Genomic DNA, 16,255 nt, shown 5'->3' on the forward strand with positions numbered 1-16,255 from the left:
TCCACTTCCTTCCTTTAATGAAACTCGGGAACACCGATTTCTTTTATTTTCTTCTCATTTCCATTTATTTCCTTTCATTTATCTCGTTAAGTTGAACTCGGGAATGAGGCGTTAGCTTCTGATGAAGAGCACATTAGGTGGGTTGCTGGAGAGGAAAGCACAATGATAAAGTTAAAGGGTAGGGATAAGATGACGTGGGTCCTATATATTTATTTATCATTTTTTTTAATAATAATAGCATAAATGATAATAAAAAGATAAAACAATAGTAAGAAGGGCAAAATAGTATTTTTAAGAGTGGTGGAGATCAAACGCACAACAAAATCACATTATAGGGACGATTCGAGTTAAGAAAGTAAGTTAGAGAACAAACGCATAAATTACCATAACCATAAGGACCATTTGTGTAATTTATTCTATTTATAGTTATATTATATTTTATCCGACAAAATAAATCTGATTTTGAGTCTAATGGAAGGAGCATTCCATCCATTTTGATTTTGTAGAATTTATACAAAAAAATAAATAAATAGAGAACGATGGATTTGAAAGCAAAAGGGGAGAATAACTCTGTAATTGAACGCACATACCCGCCTAAATAATCGGTGAGAAATTGGGAAGACTCAACGAAACACTTCCAAGTACGAAGATCGAACACCATGGTAGACTCTTTCTTCAACCTTCTCAGTTTCTACAATTCCTTTCTATTTGTTTCTTGTTTTGATTGCTTTAGTTTTGTTTTTCAGTTTTCAATTGCAGCTATCAACGATACAGATTCCAAAAACCAATGGGAACCCCTCGCCCCTACCAAAGAAGCTCAGGCAAACCCTAATTCCCTTTCTACATATTAATATATACATACATACACAATTTGTTACCTTTTTACAGTTAGTTTTTGTTCATAATGCGTAATATGTTTCCCATGCACAAACGCGACCACACAAGAAAACAACTAAATTCTGCATTCTCGAAATGGGCCACTGTTGAAATAAATTTGCGCTCAAAGTAAGATCTTTATATATGCGAGGGTACATGGGGATTGAAAAACAGTTGCAATTCAAAAAGAAAGGTAGACAACTATGGATTACAAGAGAATTGCAGCTCTCTCTTTGGAATTGAAGGAATATGTTCTTAGTATGTACGAATTATGATGACATACTTACATTTACCCAAAAACCCATTCAAACGTACCATGAGGATCATTAATGGAAATCAATTCCAGCCATATTTTGTTTCCCTGATTGCATATATGGTGAAGCGAACACCTTTGGATAGAGTAGACATATTATCTTGTATTTTCTTATGCTGAATTATATGAATTTATAGCATACATACATGTGGTTCTCCATCTATGGAATTCTGGTATAGTAATAAGATATAACAGTGGAGTTAAGTTGCTGAATGATTCTATTTGTTTCCATTTTACAAACAACAGTGTGTTATGTATACAAAATATGTTCACATCAAATTGAAGCAACAAAGAGATGTTCTATTATTGATTTATGTACATTCCATGCTACCAGGAATTCCGACTTTCACAAACCTATCAAGAAGGACTTTTGAAGTTACAGGCAAAGGAGTATGAAAAGGCTCGTGAGCTCTTAGAAAACGTATTAAAAGACCCTCTTCTTCCAAATGGACAGGTTAGAATTAGTGAATTACTTTCAAGAATCTCACAAGTCTACTAGCATGAAAATACTCCTTACTTTCTACACTTGGTTTCTTAAACTGCTTCAAAATCTTCTCTTTTATGTCAGGTTGATAATTGTGGTAGTGATGGACATCTACTGCAGCTGAGGTTAATTCTCACTTCTCATTTTTGTCATTCAGTTGTAGATTTTAGGTTTTGGAATGGTATTGTGGTATTATGCTTCACGTTTTGATTTACTTTTATAGGCACTAAATGTAAGTAAATAGCAATGTACTTTTCAATTTATTTGTGTATTGTAGCATCCTACTTTCATTTCTTTCTATTACAACATTGCTCAATTTTTTTTTCCTTCTTGAGATATTGTGCTTTTTAAAAATCTACCCACTTATAGCCTAGTACTTTCACATTCTTTCTTATTAGGATGTTATACCTTTGAAAAACATATTCAATTATAACAGTGAAAATTCCTTTGTGCTTAGATGAAAATGCTATAATTGGGTGGATTTTTCAGTTACAATGCTGTAATAGGAGAAATGAAAGTTGGATGCTATAATAATAAACAAATCATAAAAGTAGTTTGCCATTTCTTACACATAACCCATTGTTATAGTATTTTTATGTGATTTATTTTAGCTCAAATTGCCATGCATGGGTAAAAAATATGTTTTCATCTAGGGTAAAAAGTTGCTATTTTTGACCCATTGACATCTAGGGTTTAGGGTTTGTTATAGAACCACCTTTGATCAAAACTGTTAACTGTCAGTAAACATCTATCTTACAAGTGTGTATATGTTTTTTCATCTTCACAGATTTTTAACACTGAAAAATCTTGCCACTGTATTTCTTCAACAAGGTTCTAACCATTATGAAAGTGCTCTACATTGCTATCTTCAAGCTGTAGATATTGATTCCAAAGATTCTGTTGTGTGGAATCAGCTTGGAACACTATCATGCTCAATGGGATTATTGAGCATCTCTCGATGGGCATTTGAGCAAGGCCTTTTATGCAGCCCTAACAACTGTAACTCTTCAAACTTAAATACTTTTTTTTTTGCGTTGTATATCACTATATCTCTCAATTCATGCTCTAAGCTTTTTAATCAATGCATTTAGGGAATTGCATGGAGAAACTTTTGGAAGTTCTTATTGCTATTGGTGATGAAGTAGCTTGTCTTTCAGTTGCTGATTTAATTCTAAGGCATTGGCCTTCACATTCTCGTGCTTTAAAAGTCAAACATGTGATTGAAGAGTCTGAACCTACTCCCTTTTCTCCAAGAGGTATAGACAAATTGGAACCACATCACGTCAGATTGAAATTTCTTGACAAAAGAAAAGCAACAAATCATGATCTAAATGATAATGGGTCAACTAAAAAGTCAAATCAGAATACAATCTTGCACCTTTCGGAAGCTTCTTGGAGTGCTCTAGCTGGAGAGCTTTTGAAGATCTTGATTCCTTTGAATGATTCTAATAAATCTGCAGACTTTAGATTAATCATACGTATGCCTTGTAGTTCAGATAACCCAATAAAGGAAAAAGAAGGAGTTAATGGCTCCTCAATTCCTGCTAACACAGAGAGTAATATGAATGAAGAACAACACCAAGAAAGGCGAAGCAGTCGTCTTGAGAGACTTAGGAGTCGAAAACCAGATAAGGAAGAATCAGATTTCACACCCACTAAAGATTTAGTCAAACTTGTTCCCCAATTTCTGGAGCCATTTATCATGGGTGAATCCAGAATTACAAATCTCAGAATGGATTCAGAGGATACAACTGATACCCATAATAATGAGTCCATTGATGTTGCTCAGTTTGTTCACAAAACATCAAAAAACTATGGTGTATATCATGTAGCAGGGATGCTCTTAGAAGAGGTTGGATGTAGAAGGATTTCTTATCAGGATACATGTGAGAAGTTTCTAGAGTTAGAAGAATTGACACGGAATTTAGGAGAGAGTAGAACCCCGGAATGCAGTCTTTTTCTTGCTGAGCTGGCGTATGACTTTGGGATACGATCATCAGACGAGTCGATTCGCTCTGATTTCATGTTGAAAGCATCTTATCATCTTTGTAAACTCATTGAATCTGTAGCTCTGAATGATGTAGATGTGTCTGCAATTGGTTCTTTGTTGGATAATAAACGGGATTTTTGGGTTCGTTTTTTTTGGGTAAGTGGAAAATTGTCAATTTTTAATGGTGACAGGGAAAAAGCCCGAAAAGAATTTGGTGTTTCTTTGGCCTTGTTAACAAACACAGATAAGGAAAGGAACAATCTTGTTTCCATTTGTCTTCCACACTTGAAAGTAATGAACAAGCTGACTGTTGATCGGGTTCTGCATGAAATTAACCTTTTAGAGGTTGATTTTTTGATGAAAAATAGTGTAAATGAAATGATGGAAAAAGGGTTGCATTTAGAATGTGTTAACTTGCTTGCTCCTCTTCTATCTTGCATGAAAGATGATCATGTTTCTGGTTCATCTTTTGAGAAAGATGGTGAAGGGGCTGATTCAGCTGAATTATCTGCTCTAAATGTTCTGATTAAAGCATGTGAAAGATTAAAACCAGTGGATGCCAATGTTTATTTGAGATGCCACAGACAGAGACTAAAGCTTCTCATGGCTGCTACTGGTGTGGAAGAGGGTTTTGGTTCCCAGAAATCATCCAATGAAAGTGAATTAAGCAAAAACTCAACCACAGACTTGCATCCCCTTTTAGCTGAAGAAGTGAAAGCAATTTCACAATGTACACAGGAGATGAAGAACTCCATCATTCCTTGTGGAAGTATTGTAAGTTCAGTGTGTTTAACTAATTTTTTTCTTTAATATATATATATATATATATATATATATATATATATATATATATATATATATATATATATATATATATATATATGTTCTTTCCGAAAATAATGATTCCGGTTGAATCTGATGGAATTGGAATTTGAGATTCCATTCCGTGTTGGAATCCTTCAAGGCTTCAACTTCCATATTTGATTGAAAATAGGATGCTATAATACATGACAAATATGTTGCTATTTTTGCATTCAACCCTTATTTAAAATTTAAAGTAGGAGGCTATAATACAGAAACAAATGAAAGTGCATTACTATTTTTTCTATTGTTGATTCCTCACATTCATGCTCTCCAAAGATTCATAAACTTCAATACTTCATAGTTATGTAGCTTCTGCTTTTTTCTCACAGAATGGCTCTGTTATTCCTTTGAGAATCATTGGTGATATTCAATCTTTGCTGCTAGCTGTTATGTGTCATATAGCAAACATATGCTTCTCCAAGAAATCCATAGAAGTGGACAATCCAGATGAGGATGAAAAAAGGCAAAAATGTTGTTTTGTAGATGCTGCTATTGCATTTTTCAGACTTCAACATCTGAACCCAAATATTTCCATCAAAACTCAAGTATGCACTCGATCTCTTGTCTGTGAAAAAGACGTAAATGCCCTCATCATTGATTGACATCTCTTGGTCATGCTTTTTCAGATTGAATTGATAATTGCAATCCACGAGATGCTTGCTGAGCATGGCATCTGCTGTGCCAGTGGTGATGGTGAAGAAGATGGGGCCTTTCTTAAACTTGCCATAAAGCATCTTTTGCATTTAGACATGAAACTCAAGTCTATAAACAAGGGTCCTGAGTCAACTCAGTGTGGTGATGAGCAAGTTTTACAAGAAGGGTATGCTAAAATATCTGGGAATGATTCAAATGTGGAAATGGCTTCAAGTGATCAATTACTAGAATCTGGAAAACAACTAACTGAAGAGGAAAAAGAGGATCTTGAGATTGAAATAGATACTGCTCTTGATCAATGTTTTTTTTGTTTATATGGTTTGCATCTTAGATCTGATTCATCGTATGAAGATGATCTTGCTATGCACAAAAATACAAGTCGTGGAGATTATCAAACAAAAGAACAATGTGCTGATGTTTTCCAATATATTCTGCCATATGCTAAGGCTTCATCTGTGAGTGATCATATTACCTTCCTTTTCTATATATTGTCTGTTTCATTTCCGAAAAAAAAGGCTAAATGCAAGAAATAGCAACGATTTTCGTTTGTTTGTGTAATATAGCATCATACTTTTCTTTATTTCTATTACAACAGGGTACTATCAAAATTTTCTTAATAAAACATTGTACTTTGTAAAGTCTACCTAATTATAGCATTTCATTTTTTTTTCTTATGAGGATGTTATACTTTAAAAAATCGTATCCATTAACAGCAGTGAAAATTGCTTTGTGTTTGGATGATATTGCTGTAATTAATAGAATTTTCAAAGTATAATGCTGTAATTGAAAGAAATGAATGCATGATGCTGTAACAAAAAATTCAATGCAAGTACGTTGCTATTTCTTGCATTTAACCCTTTTTATAAAACCTTTTTGTACAATCATTGCACAACTTTACTATGGTTATAAAATCTTTTCATATAAACACACTATACTCAGAAATCTAAACTATAGCATTGTACTTCCTTTTTTCTTATTAGGATATGATACTATTTAACCCTTTCATAAAAATATAATATTTTCTGTAGAATTCATTACGTAGCTTTACAAGAGGAAGAGATATTTTATAGTTAACAAGGTTTTAAAAGTTAATGGTTTATTTCATTAATATATATATATATATATCTTCAGAGAACTGGATTGGTTAAACTGCGAAGAGTATTAAGAGCCATACGTAAACATTTTCCACAACCACCTGAAAGTGCATTGAATGGAAATGCAATAGACAAATTCTTAGATGACCCAAATTTATGTGAAGACAAATTGTCAGAAGAGGCTGGATCTGATGGTTTTCGGGATTCCATCATGAGTATTATATATCAAAATTCTTCAATTCTTCAGCAACAGCCAACAAATATAGACAGGTATCTGTTTTTATATAATAATATTCATAGCTTCTTATAGCCTGTCTATATGAATAACTTGTTGTATCATGAGTTCATGATGTATTCCTTTTCTATGTAGAATGCAAAAATAGCAACCTTTTTTTTGTTGAGTTCTCATTTCTAAAAAAAACTACCTACTTATAGCAATATCATCAAAGTATGAAGCAAATTTCACTGCTAGAATTGGATAGAATATTTAAAGTATAATAAGAAAAAAAGTTAATAAGTAGAAAAGCTATAGTTAGCTAGATTTTCAAAGACAAATCCTTAAGAAAAGCAAAATTAAAATGACAATGTTCCAATAGCAAGAACTGAATGTTAGGATTCTATATAAATAGAAATAAATGCGAGTATGTTGCTATTTATTGCATTTAGGGGTTCAATATAAATAGTGTGTATGGTGTTTTTTGTTTTGTAGGTCTGAGCCATATATGGATGTATATGGGAACTTGTATTATCTTGTTGCACAATCAGAGGAAATGAGTGCAACTGATAAATGGGCTGGATTTGTGCTGACTAAGGAAGGTGAAGAGTTTGTACAACAAACTGCAAAGCTCTTTAAATATGATTTACTCTTTAATCCAATGCGCTTTGACAGCTGGCAACGCCTTGCTACTATTTATGATGAGGTAATGAGCTAACACGTAACATCTTTCCTTGGTTCATGTTTAGGGTTTAGATAAAAATCTCAAATTACTATGCCTCAATAAGAACATTTTTTGGAAATGTAAAACAAAGAAATCAAATGCTATAATACACAAATAAATGAAAGTATGTTGCATTTACCCATTCTATATGAATACTTTGTTGTCTTCCTTTTCTAAAACCCTAAATCCATATGTGGTTTGGTTTCTGTATAAAACTGAATACGAACCAAAAAGTTTGGCTTTTAGTCCCCAAAAAATAGCAACCAAATATATGGAGTCATGAAAATATCTGAATATATTTGTTGAATTTCACATTATTTAATAGCAAAAAAACATTCTAAAAGTTTATATATCTAACAGCACAACTAAGTGGAGTATTGCAATGGAGACTAGAAAGACCTTAAATAATTAATTAAGTTCACTTTGGTTTTTATTTTTGTTTCAAAACAAAACCAAAGCAAACCTAAAATTTTGTTTTTAATACAAAAAACTAAACTCTCTGTTTTTTTTTTCAAATGGGTTGGTTTTTGCTTTTTTCTGGTATATATAATATATAATGTAAAGGGACTTTTTAAAAAATTATTTTGCAGGAAGTGGACTTGTTGCTGAATGATGGAAGCAAGCAGATAAATGTTACAGGGTGGAGGAAGAATGCAACTTTTGCTCAAAGAGTTGATACAAGTCGAAGGAGGAGTAGGCGTTGTTTGTTGATGACTCTAGCTTTAGCCCAAACACCCATCCAGCAGGTTTGCTTCTTTTCTTTTATTATTATCATTATCATTATCATTATCATGAGTTAAATGCCTATTTATGCAACAATATTTCTCCTTTTTCCAAATTTTTGTAACAAAGTGGTTGTTTAGACTCAATATGCAACCATGGTTCATACTATGATCCAATTATGCAACATTGTAATAAGGATCAGGTTACCTAATGATGTGACACCACTTAAATGGTTATGTATATAACAGTTTTTCACTTTTTGTACCTATTTATGCAACAATGTAACTATATTAATTTAAGCTATCCTCATTTACTTGCCATATATTACTATGTGATAAAGTGACACATGATGCATTGCAGGGAGAGATTCATGATTTGTTAGCACTGGTGTATTATGATGGCCTTCAGAATGTGGTGCCAATATATGATCAGAGATTAAATTTACCTGTAAAAGATGCTGAATGGAAAATGTTCTGTGAGAACTCTATGAAGCATTTTGAGAAGGCCTTTGCACAAAAGTATATTTCTGTTTCTATTTCCAGTTGTTTCATCTCTAGTTTTATTACATGAATAAATATGAGTCATTTGAATACTTTTAAATAACAGGGAAGACTGGTCTTACGTATATTACTTGGGAAAACTTAGTGAAAAGCTTAAATACTCACGTGAGAAATCGTTTGCATACTATGACAAGGCTATTGCTTTGAATCCATCAGCTGTAGATCCCTTTTACAGAATGCATGCTTCACGCTTGAAGTTACTCTGGTCATGTCCCCACAATGACAAGGATGCCTTAAAGGTTATCTTCACTTCATCGTATTTTTCTATTTTATTGCATGAAATAACACACACACACACACACACACACTTCTTTTCTTGTTTTATGTATTCAGATGACACTAAGAAATGAAAGTAAAATGCTACAATAAACAAGTTAATGAAAGTAATTCTTGATTCTTTGACAGATTGCTGCAACGTATTGTTTTAATCAATCGACAAAGGAAACTGTTATGAACATTCTTGATAAATCCAATCCCGAAAAGACCCCTGATGATACGTGGCACATGCTTTACAACGATTGTCTTTCTGGCCTACAACTTTGTGTGGAAGGGGACCTGAAACATTTTCACAAAGCTCGATATATGCTTGCTCAAGGGCTATACAGAAAGGGTGAGAGTGGGGATCTAGAAAAGGCAAAAGATGAACTTTCATTTTGCTTTAAATCTTCTCGATCTTGTTTTACAATCAACATGTGGGAGATTGATAGTACAGTCAAAAAAGGAAGGTAAAAAATAAATAAATAAAGTAACTAATAGACCTTTTATTTATTTATTTGTGTATTTTATCATTTCTTACTATTACAAACATCGTGCTTTGAAATCTTTTGTTATTAGGACAATTATTGGAGTCTTATTTTAACGTTTTTTGGTTTTCAGGCGTAAGACACCTGGCAGGGTCCTTGAAGTTAATTTAGCAGAAAGTTCTCGTAAATTCATAACATGCATTAGGAAGTATATTTTGTTCTACATGAAGCTTTTGGAAGAAACTGGAGATATATCAACCCTTGAACGAGCTTATATTTCTATTCGTGCAGATAAAAGGGTAAGTTTTTCTTTTCTTAGTATTATGCAAGAAATAACAACATACTTTCATTTATTAAAAGCTACTTAGATATAGCATTGTACTTTGAATTTATTCATATTAGAACATTATACTTTGAAAAATCTACCTAATTATATATAGCAATGAAAGTCGCTTTGTATATGGATGACATTGCTATATGTTTTTCAAAGTACAATGTTGTTGTTTTTGAATATTCTGATATCATTACATCTTTTTTTTTTCATCTTAATGATGGCTACGTATTTCTATCTATAAAAACATTAATACTTAAAATTTATCTGTACCTTGTTGTATACAAATGCAGTTCTCATTGTGCCTTGAAGATCTTGTTCCTATAGCTCTTGGGAGATACATTAAGGCACTGGTATCCTCCATCAATCAAATTGAAAGTGGCACAAATATTCATGATAACATTGCTTTAGAGCATCTTCTAGAGAAAATGTTCTGTTTGTACATCGAACAGATGAATTTGTGGTCAGATATTTGCAATTTGCCTGAGATCAAGTGCCCAGAATTATCCGAAAGCAGCTTATTTGGGTAAGCAATCCTTAAAATAACTCAGCTAAGTGTAAAAATTACACTTTTGGCCCCTCTGTTATGGTTTATGACTTCTGTTTCTGGATATGGTTCAAAAAAAGAATCTTCTTGCCCTATTTTACTGTTTCTTAACATTTTTTTGTCCAAGCAAACAGCCCTTTCCTTAAATTTGTGAAAATGACCATTTTGACCTCATTTTTATAAAAAATAATCCTGCTAGCTCGATCCGATTTCTGATCATTCTGGTGTTCATGTGTGGTAGGTAAGGTTGTTGGCTAATAATTTATTAATTGTTAGTTTTGATATCATTTAGATTCTGGATTTGTAATTAGGTTTCATTCTAGTTTTTATGGAGAAGATAAGGGTAAAGTGGTAATTATTTTGGATTTAACAAAATGACTGGCAAATTTTACGTTGCAAAAAAATGTTAAGAAATAGTAAAATAGGGCAAGATTCATTTTACGACTATATCTAAAACAAGTGATACAACACAGGAGGAGGCCAAAACTGTAATTTACTCTTTATTATAAAAAATCCGAACAACATTGTTTCTACTTGTTGCAGATATCTCTTCAAGTATATCCAAACACTAGAGAAAAACTGCAAGTTAGAAGCACTTGAGGGCATAAACGAAAAGATAAGAAAACGCCTAAAAAACCCAAAATTATCAAACACAAATTGTGCTAAAGTTCATAAACATGTCTCCATGTCTTGGTGTAGATGTCTAATCATCAACATGGCTTCAATCACTCCACTAAATTCCCGATTTTTAGCCGAACCCCAACTCCCACCTCTCTCAGACACCACCACAAACAACCAACTCCTTTGCATCGACATTCTTACAGACCAATTATGGCAATCAACTTTCGAGGATACAAATACAAATACAAATACAATTACAAATCATTTGAAAAGTATGCAAAGTAAATGGGATTCTTTGTTGTTGAAAGTCAAAGATGTTGTAATCAAGAAACCCTTGGAAGAAAACTTGGAAGCTGCTACTGTGTTGCTTAGATCTGCTTATAACTTTTATCGGGATGCCACATGTGCGGTGTTGCCATCTTGCTTAAATCTGTATGCTGTGCCATGTCAGCTGTTGACCGAAGGTCATATTGAGTCAAATCTGCATTCGGTTGACATTCTTGAAATGAATACTCAAAAGAAGCTTCTTTTGTGGGCTTACACTTTGTTGCATGGACGTTGCATTACCAATGTGTCCATGGTTATTAAGTATTGTGAAGAGACTGTAAAGGTATGACTTTTTAGTAAACATGTTGACTTTTTTTTTCTAAGCATGGATACATGAGTTTTATTTTAGGTTCGTTTAACATATGCAAATATGTATTTACTTGAGATGGGTAAATGACATACAAAATGTTAGTTTTTTTTTTTTTTTGGAAATAAAGTGATGCATGATATCAATAATAATACGGATTTTTCACTGCAGTTGAAGATGAAAAAGGGTGGTGGAAGTACATCTACTACTCCCACCATGCATTCTGTTATCGCTTATCAGACAGGTTTATTCATTCACTAAGCAAAGTTATTTTTTGTGTACTGCTACTACTACTACTAATAATAATAATTATCACAAAATACAATAACATTCACTGGAGATTAATTACCCCAAGTCAAATCTTGCAATAATTTGATATGAGTATATGACACAAGTTTTGTACTGTGTTTGGTGTGTATTAGACTGACTGACAAAATCTTGTGTGTCAGGTGTAGTAGGTAAGGACGTTGTAGGCATTTCTGGTGCAAAAGAGACCACCACACTAAACGTGGACCCCACTCCTCTCACTGAAACTAAAAATCCCGAAAATGCCCCTAATTGCGATGAGGGGTCTACATTGTTGCAAGAAATCGAAACCACGCCACCTGTTAGCCAAAACCACACTTTTTCATCAGCTGTCCCGCTTATGGTTCCTTGCAACAATGCCGATGAGACACAAGGACCAGATTCTGCCAAAACTTGATGTTTCTGCATTTTTTTTTCTTTGTATAAAGTGTTGTGAGGGAAGATAATTTTGTTAAAAGTGATGTATATTAGTTGTGCCACATATATATATATATATATATATATTTTTTAAAACTCAAATGATGATTAGTAATGTTTTCTTGTGGAGATAGAATGAGTTCCAAAATGGAATTAGTCATTTTTGGGAATGAAAACTTTTCCTTGAGAGTCGTATTCAAGTGTTGCAAATTCTGTAAGTTTAGACACATGTGTTTGATTATTTTCAGAAAAAATAAAAGAAAAAAAAATCTAAATTTTTGAGAAGCAAAATTAGGCAAAAAAATTACATTATTATCTTGCAATGGCCAAATCCACTAATCGAGTAGTCATGTTGGAGACTTGTGATCCATGCACTAAATTCTAGACAATTATATTGGATTGACAAGTATCTACTTGGCTTTTGGCTTTATATTACAAACAGATTATTGCTGTGGGCGATTGATTCGTGCATTATTGAAAACATGCGTCCTTTCGTTGTGGAAGGATTTGTAATTTATTTGTCATTTGTCGTTATTATTTATAGTTGTCGGTAGATTAATTATTGTAAAGTGTCGGTAGGATGTAATGTGTAGAATGTGACATAAAGTAAGTGTCAGTAGGATGTAACATAAAGTGTAAGACCACTGATAGTCTAGGGGTCTAACTTATAAAATAAGTTTATTGTGTTGCAATCATAGGTATTGCAACAATAATTGTAACCGGCTCATTAGAGCCTATATAGAAACTAGAGTCTATAAATAGAGCATTTGCCCATATGAAATAAGCAAAGTGTTTTGAGTGTTTAAGACTTGAGTTAATTCTCAAAGTTCTTCATCTGTTGAAATAGTTTATCAATTTATGAATAGCAGAGCCCTCTATCCAAATCCATCTATATAATCATCCAATATAATCCAAACAATCCATCATCAATTAAGAATATCATCAAAAGGTCATACCGGATGCACCCTCCGTTCAATTTGGTATCAGAGCAAGGTATCGTTCTTAATATGAATTATCATCGTTATTTGTCATGTATAATCATCACAAGATATCATTCATCGTTTCCAAATTGAATGGAAGTTTGCGTCGGGATGATCTTTTGATAATATTCTTAAGTGATGATGGATTGTTTGGATTATATTGGATGATTATACCTGCTATTCAGAAATAGATAAACTATTTCAACAGAGGAAGAATTTTGAGAATTAACTCAAGTCTTAAACATTCAAAACACCTTGCTTATTTCATATGTGCAAATGCCCTATTTATAGGCTCTACTGAGCCGGTTACAGTTATTGTTGCAATCGTGTGATTGCAACACGACAAACCTATTTTATAATTTAGACCCCTAGACTATCAAGGGTCTTACACTTTATGTTACATCCTAATATCCTATTGACACTCACTTTATGTCACATTCTACACATTACTGAACTTCAAAATATTGTTTATATTGTCAAATCATGAACATTATTTTTTAAATATAAATGGTCTCTATGAAATGACATTAAAAAAAATAGTCCCTATAAAATAGTCAATTTATATAAATTGTTTGTTTTTTACATAAATTGTCCCTGTCAAATAGTTAAAAAGATTTTGTATGATCAAAAGTCATTATAGAATGATTAAGGTAATTTTGATTATTAATAAATATCAATACCTGTATTTGACGAGGTTTTTAAGTCGCACGTTGCGGCGGGAGTTTAAGCAATATTTTTGTTGAATGTATGTTGCTATAAAAAGTCGAAAGCTAATTAATTATCACTTTAATGAATTTTTTTCAAATCTATTGGAAGTACATTGCTATAAATAGAAAAGTATTGATAACTATAAATTACGTACACATATACAAACACCTGCACAACTTATTTAAAATGTAGATACGGTTTTTACAATAGCTATATCAACGGATAAGCGGGAGTTAGTTGATATTTATTGCATTTAACCATGGTTTTAGAAATATAAAATACAATATTCATGGTAAAAGTTTCTTCTCAACTTGTGCTAGGTTGACAAAAAAAACATAAACTATAATTAGGTTGCATAAAAACAATCAGATATGCTATAAATGAGTTTTTTCTTATTAAAATATTTTACTTTGAAAGTATAACGCTATAATTGGGTGAATTTTTAAAACTATGCCAATTATGATAGTGTACTTTCAATGTACATTGCTCTAATAAAAAAACTGCAATGGAATTTAAAAAAGATAATAATAAAATGATGAAGCCTACAAATGTCTCAATGTTATTCTTAGTTTCCTGGTTGCTTTCAGTCCTTGTTGCAATCTTGCCAACCATGATGAAGCTTGCTCTGACTTTTCATTGAGTTCTTTATATTCGGATTTAAGGTCATCTTTTTCTAGGAAACGATTGTCTCTGCAAACCAATTAGAAGCAATACACGAACAATAATTAATATCTTGGATACTGCACGTTTTAAAGAGGCCCATAACAGAATTACCTTTTGAAGCTCTTAAATTAACTCTTTAATTTGCTTGCCTGAATGCTTGTAAAGCCTGTCAGAAGTTCAAAATTCTTCTCATCACACTCGTTTACCTGTTGCTCCAGATTCTTTTGATCTGTATACATAAACCATATATATATATATATATATATATATATATATATATATATATATATATATATATATATATATATATATATATATATATATATAGGGTAAAGTGAATATACCTAACAACCTTATATAAGCTTAGGTACCTAACTCCATAATACTACATCGGTTTGTATCATATTTACATTGTAATCGCCTAAGGTTCTTAAACTTCAACCCCATAACTTGATTACTTCCAAAATCTTTGGACATTCACCAATATCTTTCTTTTACATCACGTATTTCTATCGAATATCACCTGATGGACTTCATATCCTACCGCTACAAATAAAAGGATGTAAGAGAAATATAATGATGAATTTCAAATTTTTTTTTGAAGTAAATCAAGTTTAGGGATGAAGTTTAAGAACCTTGGATGATTGCAATGAAAATTTAATGCAAAATGACGTAATTTGATGAGGTTAGGTACCTAAGCTTATATAAGGTTGTTAGGTATATTCACTTTACCCATATATATATATATATATATATATATATATATATATATATATATATATATATATATATATATATATATATATATATATATATATATATATATATATATATATATATATATATATGTTAAAAAATAGAGAAATTTAGAAAAACATGTAATTTGTATAAAGCTTCAGCTAGTTGATAGCATGCTCTTGGGACTTGGCATCAACCTCTAAGTATTCTACTCGAATATGCTCAAGAGTGCCTCATGTTTGTCTTTCTTCTATAATTTGATCACATAATGAAACTTGATTGTATAGTTCTTATGATAGACCATTTTATTGCATTAATATAAAATATCATCAATTAAAAATAAGAGAAAGTCACAAAATTACCAAAATGGTTGATGATATCTAACCAAAAATGTGTATAATGAATAAAAACACAATTCAGACTACCATTTGGTCCTCATAGTCAAAACTTACTATAATGAATACGCATCGGTTGTTTGTAGCTAAGGAAACAATTACACCCAATATTGGACCTTTATTTATAATAATTGACTCATGTCCAAAAAAAAGGCTTTTAGTAACATTTAAAGTCAAACTAACTACTGTTCTAGGTTAACACTACATAAAATTATTTGTGTTATTGACTTATTGCATTTGCAGCAAGCTTCAAATAAAATTTGAATACATCCATCGGTTCTTTCAAATCCTTAAATTAATTTATAAGATAATAGAGAAAAATGTAAAAAGGGTATCACCAATTAAACAATGTTTTCAAAAAAGAGAAACTGATATATATTTAGTAATAGGGAAAATGACGCAAGAGCCCTACTATGTATTTCGACTTTACCCTTTCAGCTCATAAAGTTTTTTTTTTCATGCCTTTTAAGGGAACAAACTATTTTTTGTGGTCGATTTGGCCCTTTTTAAGAACCGAAGGGGTAAACCCGTTACTATCTGCCACATCATTAAATGAATTGCCAACTCATCATTACTGAACTTCAAAATATTGTTTATATTGTCAAATCATGAACATTATTTTTTAAATATAAATGGTCTCTATGAAATGACATTAAAAAAAATAGTCCCTATAAAA

General features: G+C 31.9%; 1 protein-coding gene across 1 annotated transcript; it reads left to right on the top strand.

Annotated features, from left to right (window-relative positions):
• The first annotated feature begins 472 nt into the window (after window positions 1-472).
• On the top strand, window positions 473-12,197 carry LOC111886161 (calcineurin-binding protein 1). The gene is made up of 19 exons (XM_023882389.3): window positions 473-662; window positions 747-821; window positions 1,524-1,643; window positions 1,758-1,798; window positions 2,461-2,672; window positions 2,765-4,437; window positions 4,857-5,072; window positions 5,154-5,636; window positions 6,313-6,545; window positions 6,985-7,195; window positions 7,804-7,959; window positions 8,297-8,454; window positions 8,543-8,735; window positions 8,902-9,221; window positions 9,373-9,538; window positions 9,864-10,096; window positions 10,661-11,348; window positions 11,544-11,616; window positions 11,822-12,197. Exons 1-19 carry the CDS (start codon window positions 660-662, stop codon window positions 12,073-12,075), a joined length of 5,508 nt encoding a protein of 1,835 aa, XP_023738157.1. The 5' UTR covers window positions 473-659; the 3' UTR covers window positions 12,076-12,197.
• The last annotated feature ends 4,058 nt before the right edge of the window (window positions 12,198-16,255 follow it).

Source organism: Lactuca sativa, chromosome 3, assembly GCF_002870075.4.
Source record: "Lactuca sativa cultivar Salinas chromosome 3, Lsat_Salinas_v11, whole genome shotgun sequence".
NCBI classification, from domain to species: Eukaryota; Viridiplantae; Streptophyta; class Magnoliopsida; order Asterales; family Asteraceae; genus Lactuca; species Lactuca sativa.

Bases quoted from the DNA above. Each gene is read 5' to 3' on its own strand.
- LOC111886161 (XM_023882389.3), top strand. The intron at 5,073-5,153 runs GTATGCACTCGA...ATGCTTTTTCAG, and splicing joins ATATTTCCATCAAAACTCAA to ATTGAATTGATAATTGCAAT. The intron at 8,736-8,901 runs GTTATCTTCACT...ATTCTTTGACAG, and splicing joins ATGACAAGGATGCCTTAAAG to ATTGCTGCAACGTATTGTTT.